The sequence below is a fragment of the Microchirus variegatus genome (assembly GCF_963457635.1).
Source record: "Microchirus variegatus genome assembly, chromosome: 22".
In the NCBI taxonomy this organism is placed as follows: Eukaryota; Metazoa; Chordata; class Actinopteri; order Pleuronectiformes; family Soleidae; genus Microchirus; species Microchirus variegatus.
In genome coordinates this window covers 8,227,419-8,240,661 of record NC_139823.1, presented here as the reverse complement: position 1 = coordinate 8,240,661, position 13,243 = coordinate 8,227,419, and the positions used below count along the sequence as shown (strand labels likewise).

General features: G+C 39.3%; 1 protein-coding gene across 2 annotated transcripts in view; it reads left to right on the top strand.

The window, feature by feature from the left end:
• baz2bb (bromodomain adjacent to zinc finger domain, 2Bb) overlaps nucleotides 1–13,243 on the top strand; it is a 35,486-nt gene that overhangs the window by 12,935 nt on the left and 9,308 nt on the right. The window contains exons 2-21 of one of the 2 annotated variants that reach the window (XM_083908963.1): nucleotides 1,130–1,330; nucleotides 3,113–3,298; nucleotides 3,831–3,965; nucleotides 4,173–4,354; nucleotides 4,460–4,666; nucleotides 6,288–6,349; nucleotides 6,458–6,900; nucleotides 7,088–7,351; nucleotides 7,476–7,536; nucleotides 8,360–8,468; nucleotides 8,588–8,689; nucleotides 9,158–9,368; nucleotides 9,498–9,590; nucleotides 9,687–9,748; nucleotides 10,027–10,092; nucleotides 10,766–10,831; nucleotides 11,078–11,122; nucleotides 11,295–11,321; nucleotides 12,303–12,368; nucleotides 12,662–12,802. In XM_083908963.1, coding sequence (XP_083765089.1) covers nucleotides 1,132–1,330; nucleotides 3,113–3,298; nucleotides 3,831–3,965; nucleotides 4,173–4,354; nucleotides 4,460–4,666; nucleotides 6,288–6,349; nucleotides 6,458–6,900; nucleotides 7,088–7,351; nucleotides 7,476–7,536; nucleotides 8,360–8,468; nucleotides 8,588–8,689; nucleotides 9,158–9,368; nucleotides 9,498–9,590; nucleotides 9,687–9,748; nucleotides 10,027–10,092; nucleotides 10,766–10,831; nucleotides 11,078–11,122; nucleotides 11,295–11,321; nucleotides 12,303–12,368; nucleotides 12,662–12,802 — 2,727 coding nt within the window. In that variant the 5' untranslated portion in view covers nucleotides 1,130–1,131. Of the gene's footprint in view, nucleotides 1–1,129; nucleotides 1,331–3,112; nucleotides 3,299–3,830; nucleotides 3,966–4,172; nucleotides 4,355–4,459; nucleotides 4,667–6,287; nucleotides 6,350–6,457; nucleotides 6,901–7,087; nucleotides 7,352–7,475; nucleotides 7,537–8,359; nucleotides 8,469–8,587; nucleotides 8,690–9,157; nucleotides 9,369–9,497; nucleotides 9,591–9,686; nucleotides 9,749–10,026; nucleotides 10,093–10,765; nucleotides 10,832–11,077; nucleotides 11,123–11,294; nucleotides 11,328–12,302; nucleotides 12,369–12,661; nucleotides 12,803–13,243 lie in introns of both variants that reach the window. The other variant, XM_083908962.1, reaches the window with a different exon arrangement.

Here is a 13,243-nt window from a genome sequence, read left to right as displayed (position 1 = left end):
AGCAAGGTCAAAATGATACACTGGATGTGTGTAGGTGTGTTTTTATGGTGCATCATAAATATGAAAGCACCTTTGTTCTTAGCAGCTCTGCACAAACCGCTACTCATCACCACGGGAAACCGTGGCCTTATCGGTGAAGCATGGCTGCAGCTTTCATGTCATTTACGACTCATCAGTGTCGCTCCTGGTGACGGATGGTACTTGATATTCAGATGGGAGCTGTGTCTCCTCAAATTAATCAGCAGCTTGTGTGTGGAAGAAAATGTTAAAAATATCTTGAAATATGTTGGTGTAGTGTAAGATACTTCAGCAAAGGCAAGCTGTGAAATACAATCTGCATATATGTGTGTGTGTGAAGGGGATTTCAGATGTTGGCTTTTGTGATCAATTTGACTTTGTGTCCTTGGTAGTCCTCAAATCTATCTCAGTGGCAGGTTTTGGATGATGGGCAGAACGCCAGTTCCACTTTCTGTTCATCTATCTTTGTCGACCTGAACTGTAAATGTTGTGGAAAGGAAAAGGAAAATGAGAGTGAAGATTGAATTTTAGCTCATGGTCACAGCTTGTACTGCGATAGCTTTATATTGAAGAGGTTCAAAGACTCTTGATATGAACCAGCAGCGTGTGGACTGTTTGTGTGTGTGTGCGTCGTGAGCGTATCTGCTGTCTTGTCCATATCACTTTAACCACAAACATACTGTGTTCAGTAGTTTGTTAACAGATAGAAGTGCTTCTGTCAAAGGTACAAAGAGATCTTAAATATTCTTTTACACAGTATTGATCTATAAAACATCTCAAAATACTAAAGAAAATCCCATTTGTTTAAAACCTTAAATGTTACATAAACAATTCATTTGTAATAATTAGTGGTTTAAATTGTTGACTAATGATTTTAGCAGTACTGTTAATTAAACGTAAAGTAAAAAAACACCTGTTTATAAAAATAGAGAACAAAAGGGATCTCGTAGGTCAGAGGACATGACAGAAATCCAGACCTGTTGTGAGCTTAATTCTGTTGTGTTGGAAAGAAACATCTCAGTGGGGTGTGTTGCACGAGTGGGTGTTTTTTGTCCTGCTCCTCTTTTCTTCTCTTCCATCTTGTAATTGTTGACTGGATTGTGTTTGACAGATATGGAGTCTGGAGAGCGACTGTCCTCCCCATCTTCGGCCCCGTCCTCCCTTCACATGGCGTCGTCTTCGGCCGGCTCCTCCCCTGAGCCGCCACAGATGCCCTCTGCCAAATGCAGTCCAGCCTTTAGCCTTTCAGGCAGTTCCCCTCTCAGCGCTGAAAACTTCTCGTCAGAGCTGCTGAGATGCACAAAAAGTCAAGGTACATGATTAAATGTGACTCACAATTAATTGTTTTAATGTGTTATTTGTTTCCTAGACAGCGCGTTTCATTATTCAGCCCCTACTTTGTTTGAGAAATTATGCAAATGGAATTATTATGCACTCACAAAACAGCCAAACTTTTAATAAATGTGGAGTAAACGAATGCACCGTTATGATTGACTTTGCACTCGTTCTGCAATTTATAACGACACAAGCTTTTGAGAGAGAGAGAAAAAAAATTAAGAAGCAAATCTATTCAGGGGGGCTGCCCAACTAAAATCTGTCGAAAACTGTGCAACAACAATAAGAGGCTTAAGACATATTCCTGCAGTGTTAACATGCTGCAGACAATTTTGATAGGAAGGGAAAGGCTGTTGAATTAATGAATACCAACAATTAAAAAGCTGTGTACGCCCTTGTGGATGTCTTTTGACAACCTTTAGCTCCAGCAGCTTCAGTTTATCCCTTGTTATTTGACATGTCCGTCAGCCTCACTCTGTGCTTGCAGCCCGCCAACATCTTCTTGTTTTCTCTGAATGCTAATTGTGGTCAAAATCATTATGCATTGAGCAGCAGCGATGCATAAGCTGTCAGATTACCAATGACCACAAAATAATGTGCAAATTTACATACCAGGTTTTGTGATTTATTTTTTTTCTGTCATTATATGCTGCTGCCGAAAATATATATTTTTTTGTCATGCTATGACAATGAGGAGCACATAACAGACGTTCTCATAAATTATTCATTTACAGGTCCCTCACACCAAAACGTGCACTGAAATTTCCCAGATAATTTATTTTGGACTGAACAGTAAATACTGAAAGTACATTGGTTCCCTTTGTAATTCTCTCTCTCTCCCTCTGTCAAGAGTATTGAGCAAATTAAACTCCTTTAAATGATTTTGTGTCACCTGTGGAAAATAGAAATATATTGCACAAAAATAGTGATGCACGAATGTTATTTAGTTAATACTTTTAAAAGCTTTGTAATGGCTTTCACTGATTTATCTAATATATTTTTTATGCAACACCTGATATTGGATTTACTGGGGTTGCATCAATGATTATTTTTATTATCGATTAATCTGACAATTCGTTTTTTTTTTTTGATTAATCGATTAGGTGTTGAAAATTTAGAGATGGACCGATAGAAGGTTAGACTATTAGCGTCAAAATGTTGAATAATACAAGCACCAACACTTAACTTTGTTTAAATCCCTTTAAGCATATGTTTATTAAACAGCTTTTCAGATTTGCAACATGTTAAAAGCATGTCTTATAAAGTTAACTGAAATTCTAAATAAATACATAAATAAATAGCTTCCTGAAGTTTTATAAAGTTGAATAAATTGTAATATAATAAAAGTATATAATAAAATAAAATCTCTTATCGGCCATCAGATTTGCGTCAAAATGCCAAATATCGGCGCCAATAATCAGCCCAGCTGCTTGTTTTAATCATTTAAAAAGATCATTGAAGTTGATTCAATAGTTTAGCAGTTGATAAATGATTGATCTGTTGTCGCAGCCCCAGTATTTACCAATACATATTTGTGTATGACCTGTATATTGAAAATATAGTCCTTCACAGCAGGATTTCATTATATGAAGCCGAGACTAAAACCTAAGCAGACTATAAGTGGTGTCACTTTTTAGTTCATTTTTAGTTGGTCAGGAATTCAGGTAAACCACTGCATCAGTAGATGAAGTCAAACCATTTTCTCACTTTGTATTATACTGTATGGATTGATTATTGAATACATTCATCTGTTCTCCAGGCCCTTTGCTACAGATGAGCAGGGATGCGAGTTTAAAAAGACCTGCCAAGTCCAACAGTTTTCCCTTGGTCAGCCGCCCAGCTTCTCGGCTCCACACATCAAGTTCAGGCCGGTGTGAGTTCGGCGGTCTCGGTAGTCTTGGTTTGTCTGCATTTGCTGCTCATCCCCAGTTTGGTACATTTCCAGGTAAGGACATTTAAGATGAAGTGTTTTTAATAACTACTTTGTTTTTACGTTAACTGTCCTACAATCTCTGTAATGAAAATTATTTTGGCATCTTACCAGAGGATCATTTCAGTGAATTACTCAGCACAGGATATTGTAATAATATATATTTATCCTGTCCATGTAATGCAACCAACAAACCATAAAAGCATGTGTATGCAACAGCATGCATTACCTTATGTTCTCATCTTAATTTTATGCGATGGGGTTGGAATATGACTTTCTAGAGTGTGAGAGAGGTGAGAGCATCTAATTTGGTCCTGCATTTATATTTTCATATTTACTCTGCATATTGGTCCCTTTGGGAAACTTAATTGCAAATGGTTCAGGATATGAGACTGCAGATTTTCTGTTTAAATACAAAACTTGCTGACTTTTGAGTTGGAATAAACTGCTGCTTTATTGTTTCTTGAAGGACTGAATTCTCTCTTTATCCTAGTAGATAAATTGACAAATTTTCCTAATGCTTCAGTATCTTGCTCCTCCACTCCAGACTGGTGGTGGCCATCTGAAGCACATCTCAGAGGAGCAGCAGCCGCCTTCCTCCCTCCTCTTCTGGGTCTGCATCCTGCATTTGCATCAACCACCAAAAGTCAAGATCCTGCTCATTCACAGCCTCGTACCCCAGGTTAGCTGGTGCTAATTACGATGCATGCTGTAGCAGAATACAAAGCAAAAGGGCTTTACAAAAACAAAGACATGTCACTGAATCTTGAACTTGCAAGCAGTATTTTAGATCCTTGTGTGTGTAAATGAATATACACAATAACTGCTGTTATTATGAGATTGACACATTGCTTATTGTGATGAGTGTCTAACTGATGTACAATGCCAGTCTCTGTAGAAATGAATGGAACACTGAATGGCATGAGTGGTTCCCCCCCTACTGGAAAGTCTACTACTAACAGAAGTTCAACTCCAGCAAAGCGAAACAAGGAGAAAACTCAAGCCAACTGTTGTCCAAAGAGCAGTCAGGACTCGGGCCACCAGAAGACTGCTCTGCAAACAAAAGAAAAGGTTGATTTTTGCCTAAATAAGTATTATTGGCAGTGTATACATGGAAAGTCCACTTCACTGATGTGTTTTTGAGACATATGTCATTATTATTTTATTATTATTTAGAATCCCAGCAAAAGACCACTAGAGACCTCAAGCATGAGCGGCAGTCAGTCAGGATCCTTGTCAGATAGCTCAAGTGATGACGAAGAGAGCAGCAGTGATGCTGATGATATGGAGGAAGAGGACAATGACGAAGGAGAGGACGATCAGAGCAATGACAGCGAGGACTCTGATTCCACAACAGAGGGTTGTCTTAAACGGAAAGCCAAGGTAAGGCAAAAAGACTGTAGAATCATTTGATATTATACGATTTAGAGGTCAGAAATTTGTTGGAGATTAGTTTGTCAGTAAAATGTTGAAAAAACATTTGAGTGTCATTGTGTAAAGCGGTGGCAAACTGTATGTATGTGTTAGCTGACAGAGCTGCCACTGTGAGGCTGTCTCAGCAGGGGCTGACATGCTGTCCTCTCCCTGTTTTCCTCATCCTCCTACTCAGTGGCTGACACAGAACACGTCTGATAGTAAAAAGAAGAGACTTTGCATTGCTGATGAGAATCCAACTCAAGACAGTTTGACTCCCTCGTACCGCCTCCAGTCTTCTCATCCGGATGATCAGCCTCTGTCTGCATCACCGTTTCTCCAAAGCTGTAGGGCTGCAGAAGAGGAGAACCAGCAACATATCAGTGTCATCCAGGCCACAGGCACGGCCACCAGCAACAGTCCCTTTGCACTGTCCCTGAGGGATGTCTCTCCTCTGGCCTCCAGCTCTTCACCCAACCCCAAGTCTTTCTCCAACTCACCCAAACACTTACCTCCAACTGCTTCACCAAAGCACTTCTCTCAAATGTCCTCTCCAAAGCCTAGCTCTGTCTCTTCTTCTTCTTCTTCTTCTTCTTCTCCCCAACCTCTTGCTCTGTATTCCCCGATGAAACCCCTCTCTCCCAAATCCTCGCCATCACCCAAATTCCTCCCCCCGTCTTCTACTCCCAAACCAGCAGCTCTGTCAGCCTCACAAAAGCCTGCACATACACAAAGCTCGTTGGTGTTGTCTTCTAATCACACATGGCCTGTTGATAGCCTGAAAGAAAGCAGTGGAAGCCTTTCAGATGAAAACTCATTTCACTTCGACAGTTTTAAATTAAGACAGGTGAGTTGTAGTTTTTATGCATATTGCTTTACTGTAGCCATTTTTCCCTGTTTTCTAAGTTCTACCTGAGATACAGAAAATGAATTCCTGTAATGAAGCACTGGAGTGTTTCTATCCCCTTTGCGATAAATTAGCTTGTGGATGTATTGTCATCGCTCTTACTGTCATTTATCAGTTTCCTTAACTACAAAAAATAGATGCATACATGCTTTTATTGGGGCTTTTATTTTACCTCCCAAGAGGGCGACCACTGCATTAGTACACGTCTGAAAGTGAAAATGTGTTTAGCTCTATTGGGAAAACTGACAAGCAATTAGCTCTGTTATGCTTTAGGATGTTTGTTATCAAGAGAGAGAATGGCCTCTTTTACAAGACTCTGTTATTGTCACTGTTTTTGAGGAGGAGGGTAAATGTGGCAATCTGTAACAAGAGCATTTTAATTCATATGATGGTGGTACATTTATTACAAGCCTTTGGTTGCCAGTGTGTGACAATAGCAACAAATACAAGATGACAGCTGAATTTGCAGGATGGTACCAGGCCAAACAATTTGAAAATATTTTTCCACAGCAGCCTTTTTTTTTCTGCATTGTTGTTGACGGGTTCGAGTCTGCTCTTCATTGTCTCTTATTACACCTTACTTTTTTTTTCTTGTGCAGCCCACAGTAATGTAATGTGAGTGACAGTTTGTGTAATTACTTTCTTTTTTCCCTTTGTTTCCCTTTCATTTTCATTTTTATTTAGCCTGGCCATTCCAAGGACTCTTTAAAGCAGGTTTTCTCTCGGCAACATTCAAGCCAGAACTGGTACGAGAATCACACACCACATTTTTCATCCTTTACACCATTTCTCACACCAGTTAAATATTTGTTAGATATGTTGAGCAGTCCCTTAGTGTGTCTCTTACATTACAGTGCGACCAATCTGTTCCTGGGCCATCATGCTAATGGAGAGACCCATCCTGAAATACAGGATGCTCCTTTGGCTCTCATCACTAAGCCCCGCATCCAGAGCTGCACCTTTAACACTAAGCCACTTCTGGCAGCTACCAGCACCTCTTACCCGATGCCCATCAACCTGAGCACTACCACCAAGGAACCATCCGGCAGCACTGCTTCCCTGCCTAAATCTACTTCCTCATCACAACCCGCTCATGGATCAAGGAAGAGAAAGAACCCCACGTCCCTGAGTGCTGGAGGTAGTGTCTCGAAAACCCACTCCTCCTGTTCGCCTGTAGACCTGGGCAAAGGGAGTGAGTCTGATGTCCACAGTAGCGAGTCGGACTCTTTAGGAGATGATTTTGATGAAGATGAGGAAGATGATATTGAGGAGGAAGATTCTGGCACCAGTCTATCAGGTTACATTTAACAGACCTCACATTAACGAAGAAATACCTCTGTTTACATGTTTCTGCAGTTGAAAGCTGAGAGATGAAGCTTTTTTCAATAATTAGCAGTGCTCTATATGGTTTAGACATCAGAAGAATGCTAATTAGAGTTCTTTGTTTCCCTTTTTTTTCTCGGTCATGCTGGAATGTCCTGTAGAGTCAGAAAGCAATCTGGATAGTGACTCTGATAGCTCTGAGGATGACATAAAAGAGCATGGTGAGATGCAAGCACGCAAGTCCTCCTCAGTCCTCTCAGCCCTCTCAGCCATCTCAGCCAGCAGCTCCCCACTCAACCTGCAGGTTGTCAAGCCTCCAAATTCGCCTTGTGGTCCTCTCACTCCCACTGGGATGACCCGCTTAGGAGCTTTGAGTAACCTCAGCACCCTCTCCCCATCCTTCACACTTGCTGCACTGCACCCAGGTAACACATTTTTTGAAAAATGCATCCATAAACAATAACAGGGTTGAGGTTGAAGTTCACTCAGACTGTGCCATCTTTGTATTTTCTCATGTTGATGGTGTTACATGATTTCTGCTGCTGTTAGGAACAGGAAAGAGGAGGACAGTGACGGATGAGAGCGTCCTACGACTGCCTCTTGAGTTTGGGTAAGTTATTATGTGTGCGTGCACTTCATATTAAAAGAAAAACACATTGGATGGATGGTCTTGGATGTCCTTGCTGTCATATTTTGCTGTTTGCATTTATGCAATTGGTATGACCAACTTCTTTGTCTGACAGCCGCACTAATCCTTTTTTGTTGTTTCTTTTACATGCAGCACAAAAATATAATAATACCAAGTAGCATATATACTTTATATGTAAACAAAAAAGCATGACTCGGGTTCCATAGGGAAACATTTGAGTGCACCATGAAAACCATCCTTGAACTTCCCTTATATGGCTTAAATAAATGGTGGAAATTAAACAAGGACCAGCACTTTGACACAAGAGGTTAATTACATCCAGCTTCAACACAAAAATGCAACATTAAACGCTTCCTGGCCACAAATTTGGCAGCCTTAGATCAGAGCGACCTTTCATCTTCTCTGGATGTTTTTCATTGGCAGGGGTCACAGGAAACAGAGGCCACTACATATCTTTCTCTAAGCCGTGGCTGCTCTCCAATGGAGTTCATGTTGACTGAGTGGGTTGCCCCACTTGGCCCATGGCCACTTTAGAGTCTGATTACTGAAAGAGTCACAGACTACACAGCTGCACAGTCACCAGTTACATCATCTGAGCTCTAATTTTCCTGTTGGGTTGAATTAAAGAACTTTATTTTCTTGCAGTCTTGTTTGAATTTTGCTGCAAGGAACTATTTGTTTTATAGCTTTTGACTTAATTTTGACGGAATGCAGCTATAACAACATCAGTATGGTTTTGTTTAGAATTTTAATGCGGTGCTTTTGCAACTTTCTTTCTCGTAAGCTGGAGGAGGGAGACCCGGATCAGGACTGTGGCAGGTCGGCTTCAAGGGGAGGTTGCTTATTTTGCACCCTGTGGAAAGAAGATGCGACAGTATCCTGATATCATGAAGGTGAATCAGTGATTTTGTTACTTAATTTCATGGAAACTACATGTAGATTTAAAGCCCCAAATGAAGGACTATTCTATACTTCATGGTTTAATTAGTTTTTATTATTCTTTTGTCTGCAGTACTTACTACGAAATGGAATAATTGAAATCTCCCGGGACAACTTCAGCTTTAGTACCAAAATTAAAGTTGGTGAATTCTATGGAGCCAGAGAGGGAGCAGAGGTAAATGCTTCTACTTTCTATTGTTGTTTATGTTTCATGACCTGTTCCTACATGCCATTTAATCACAGTGTTTGCATCATCTTTTGTTTATATTTTATTTTCTCACCGAATTACTCTAAATTTGTGAAACTCTGGATGGAAATCCATATTTATAAAGGTTAATGTCACAATGTGATTCATACCAATAACACAATGATGTGTAAAAGGCACCGATAACATTTCTGTATCTGTGTGTTTTGAAAACCTTCATTTTAGGAGAAAAGAAACCAGTGTAACAGGCCAGGTTTATCAATATTCTATGTCTTAAATTACATATTTTTTTAAAATGAGTATATAAGCGTGGCATAAGAAGTTGTGGCAAGATAATAAACAGTTAATAATCACTAAATAGGACCATGTTTATTATTGCAACCGTCTTTTCCTTTTCTTTTGCTGAAATTTGTCTTTCCTCTGTGTCAATTTACCCAGGGTTTACAGTGGGTTTTGCTGGCTGAGGAGGAGATTACTCCCACTATCATAGCAATGGATGGCAGACGCAGCCGCCGCTTAAAGTCTGAGCACCAGCCACCAGGTGACGGCACTGGGAGTCAACAACTGAAGTTTCATCCTCTGACTATTGCTGAAAATAACTTCCAAGATGTCACTAATGCAAAGTTGCTGCGTAAACTGGAAGCTCAAGGTCAGTTTAGAAATGTTGGGACCATCTTTACACTATCACCATGGAAAGAGAGAGATTGAGAGAGTGTATGGGTTGTCTGTGGCTCAATTTTCCTTTTTAATTCCTTTTTTTAATGTCATAATTTTGTAGAAATAGCTCGACAGGCAGCTCACATCAAACTGAGGAGAAAGTTAGAGAAGCAGGCCATGGTACAAGCAGCCAAAGAGGCGAGGAAGCAGCAAGGTAAACAGCTGTGTGGTCTTGTCGCCTGATATATTATTATTTTTTTAACACTAGATCACACTCTTTGTGCAAATCTCACCTGTTTGTTTTTTCCAGCAATATTGGCTGCTGAAGAAAGGCGGAAAAAGAGAGAGCAAATAAAGATTCTTAAGCAGCAAGTAAGGAGCTTCCATTGTTTACCTTTCAGTATTTCCTTCAGCTGCTCTCTTTTGTCGCATATGCAGTTTGCTTTGTGCTGAAAATGTTTTAAGCACAGTTGAATTGCTTCAAAATTGTACAAGGAAGTTGCTATCCTTTAAATTGCTGTACCTTCCTCATCTGCATAGACCCGCTGTACTTTTTCACCCCCCCCCCCCACCCTGCTCCCCTCCACTGCTCGATGACATGCATGACTTCACAGTTAATTCATTTGATCTTGCCCTCATCCTTTTACCAGGAGAAGATCAAGCGCATTCAGCAAATTCGTATGGAGAAAGAACTCCGTGCACAGCAAATTCTCGAGGTTCGTCCTTAAAGTTATTGCAGAAACATTCTAAAACACTTCCTTTCTGCTGTTGATGGGATTTTTTAAAACAGCCAACCAAAGGCCATTCCTAAATTATGTCGCACCACTTCTGGTCACACCCAGTGAGTGCATAGTACTAATTCTTAATTGGTTTTTTGCAAAAGTGCCATTGAATATGAAAATCTCCTCAGACCATGATGGCGCTTAATACAAAATACAGTGTTTCATTAAGTAAGAGGTAGCTCACAGTTTACCATGGCTAGGTGAAATACCCATTTAGCCTCCCCTCACTAATAGAAGCTCTGAAGTATTTTAGCTTTTATAAATCAAATTTCAGTTGACACGCTTGGCAAGCGGCTCTTAACAGGATTTCATTGGGGCTATAATTACTGATTGAAATTTTGTTTAATTTATTCTCACCGACTGCTGGTGTTTCATATTAACCTCATTGCCGCTACCATTTCGTCTTTCATGGGAGGGAATAATCATCTCTTAGTTCAGAAATTAAAACATGTTACATGACACATGACTCTTTCTTAGCTTTGTGTTGAATATCTTAGATTGACAACATTAAAAACACAAATAAATTGTCAATCAATGGCTTTGCTGTGGTGTACTTAACTGTTTGTTTTGTCTGTTTTGTGAGTGTAATACCTCTGTGCATTCACAGGCTAAAAGAAGAAAAAAGGAAGAAGCAGCCAACGCGAGAATACTGGAGGCTGAGAAACGAAATAAGGTAAGTAAGAGTAAATCTTTGTCCTTGTTGTTTTGGATTATTTACCTGGCTTTGTCATTGTAATTGAAAGAGGTGGGATTTCTTCCTTGTAGTCTACATATCTCTATAATGAGGGCATTTTAATTTTGATTAGCTCAACCAGCTGCAATATTTGCAGGCACTCAACGAGTATGATCATATCTCTGTGTGTTTTAAAAGTATGTGAATTTGTGTGAATTTCTAAATGAATTTGTATTTTTCCTAAAGGAAAGGGAGATGCAAAGACTGCAAGCTGTCATACTGAAGCACCAGGTAGATATTTTCATCATGACCACATAACTTAAATCAACAATATATCCAAATTATATTTTTATTATAGTTTTTTGGTTTTGTTTTTTTCTCATAGTTTATTTTACCTTGCATTGATTTTCTCCTGTGATGTTTCCATTTATTCCTTAATACTTTGCCAAACTGTTTCTACCAGGAGTTGGAGAGGCTTAGACTAGATATGGTATGGGTATGTTTGTCTCTATAAAGTCTAGCAACATGTTGTGAATGTGTTGTGATAAATGTTTGCAATCACAGCTGTGTGTTCAGTGTTTGTTAGCAGTGGTTGCAGTCATTCGTTCCCTCTCTGCATGGCTTTTCCAGAACAGTGCAATGTTAATGTCGAGCTCCATTTTGTCTCTCAGAGGAAACACGTCCTTTATCTCTTCAATATGAAAAAAAGAAAATGTCTTGACTCCACAGAAATTATATGAGGATGAAAATATTGACTCAAAGCTTTCTGTTTTGATTTAAAAGCTTTTGGTGCTTTTTTTCCCACTAAAGCATTTCAGACAACTTTATTTAGTTTACCATCTGGAACAAAATCAATATACTGTCTAATCTTGCCAGTGATTTACACCACTGAGTTAATGGAGCAACATATTTTTCATTTTGGAGACTGTAATGGCAGCTAGCATGGCAGACAAGTTTGTTTATGGCAAGTATAATTAAGCCAAATGTTATAGACTTATATAGTGTAGTTTTCATGTTAAGTTTCAATCATAGATAGATCAATGCATCTACATTTTATTGTCATTCTAATGATTATAAAACCAGTTAAGTGCACATCAATTTATTAATTGAAATATTCTTTGCTGCTTATGACTCACTACTCACATTTCTGATCCAGCTTTGAGTCTGCTGCTTGTTGACCTACTCACATTAATAATGGCTGTTTTAACTTTAATCTTATGCCTTCTCTGTCCATCATGTCCCTCATTTGCTGTATCGTGCCTCATCGTAATGCACCATTTTGTTTATGTATTATGTGTCATTGCACTACAGCAACGAATGCAACATTTAGATTGTGAGACAATTGTGTCAATGTCCTGCCGCTTCTAATGTGCATGTCAAGTACATATTGTATTGCCTCCGTGACCCGTCTCTTCGTAAAATAATAGAAACTGTAAATGGAATAGGAAATAATGTGCCATTACTCTGCCAGGAGAGGGAAAGACGCCGGCAACACATGATGCTCATGAAGGCTGTGGACACCAGAAAGAAGGCAGAGGTGAATAACTGCTGACTCACATTCTCATTTCATTATCTCTGGTCATTCCCTCCTCTTGACTTTTGCTTCATTGTTGTATTATGATTAGTTTTCTACCTCCCGCTCAGTCATTTTATGAGACATTACAATATGAAGTGATGAGGCATAAAAACATTTATGTTTTAAAATATTTGTTAAATGTACTTTACCTCTTTTAGCAATTTAGCAGCACCCTGTGTGAAGTTAATATACCATAACTTAACCAACCATCCCAAGCTATGTTGAGAATTATACTCTCTTTCTGTTGGCTATAGGAGAAGGAGCGTCTGAAGAAAGAGAAGGACGATGAGAGACGGTTAAACAAAGAGAGGAAACTAGAGCTCAAAAGACTGGAAGTGGAAAAAGCAAAGGAGCTGAAGAAGCCAAATGAAGACATGTGTTTAGCAGATCACAAGGTATTCACACACTGTGGGGCAGCAGATGAACATGAAAGTACTCACGTTGCCATGGATAGTTACCATCTCTGGAATAGATGCATGTGAAGAGATTTAACACCAGGTCAGGGATTTGTTCAAAATGGAAATCAAATCAGTATTATCACTGCAGGAGCTGTAGCCACAAAGATTAGATTCGCTCTTAACAAATGTGGGGTTTCATTGTTTTACTGTCAGAAATATTAAAACACATGCTTAATAATAATATGACTGAAAGCATCTATGGTTGATTAAAAAGAAAACAGGTAAAGGTCAAAATGCTGCCACCAAGTGGTTTTTAGAATCATAACAAGTTGTACTGATTATTTATATTATCAGTCTTTGGGTTTCTATTCCTAATATTTATTCACCTGTAAGGATGTGAAAATTAAACCGGAAACCAGATTACAATCAAAAAATACT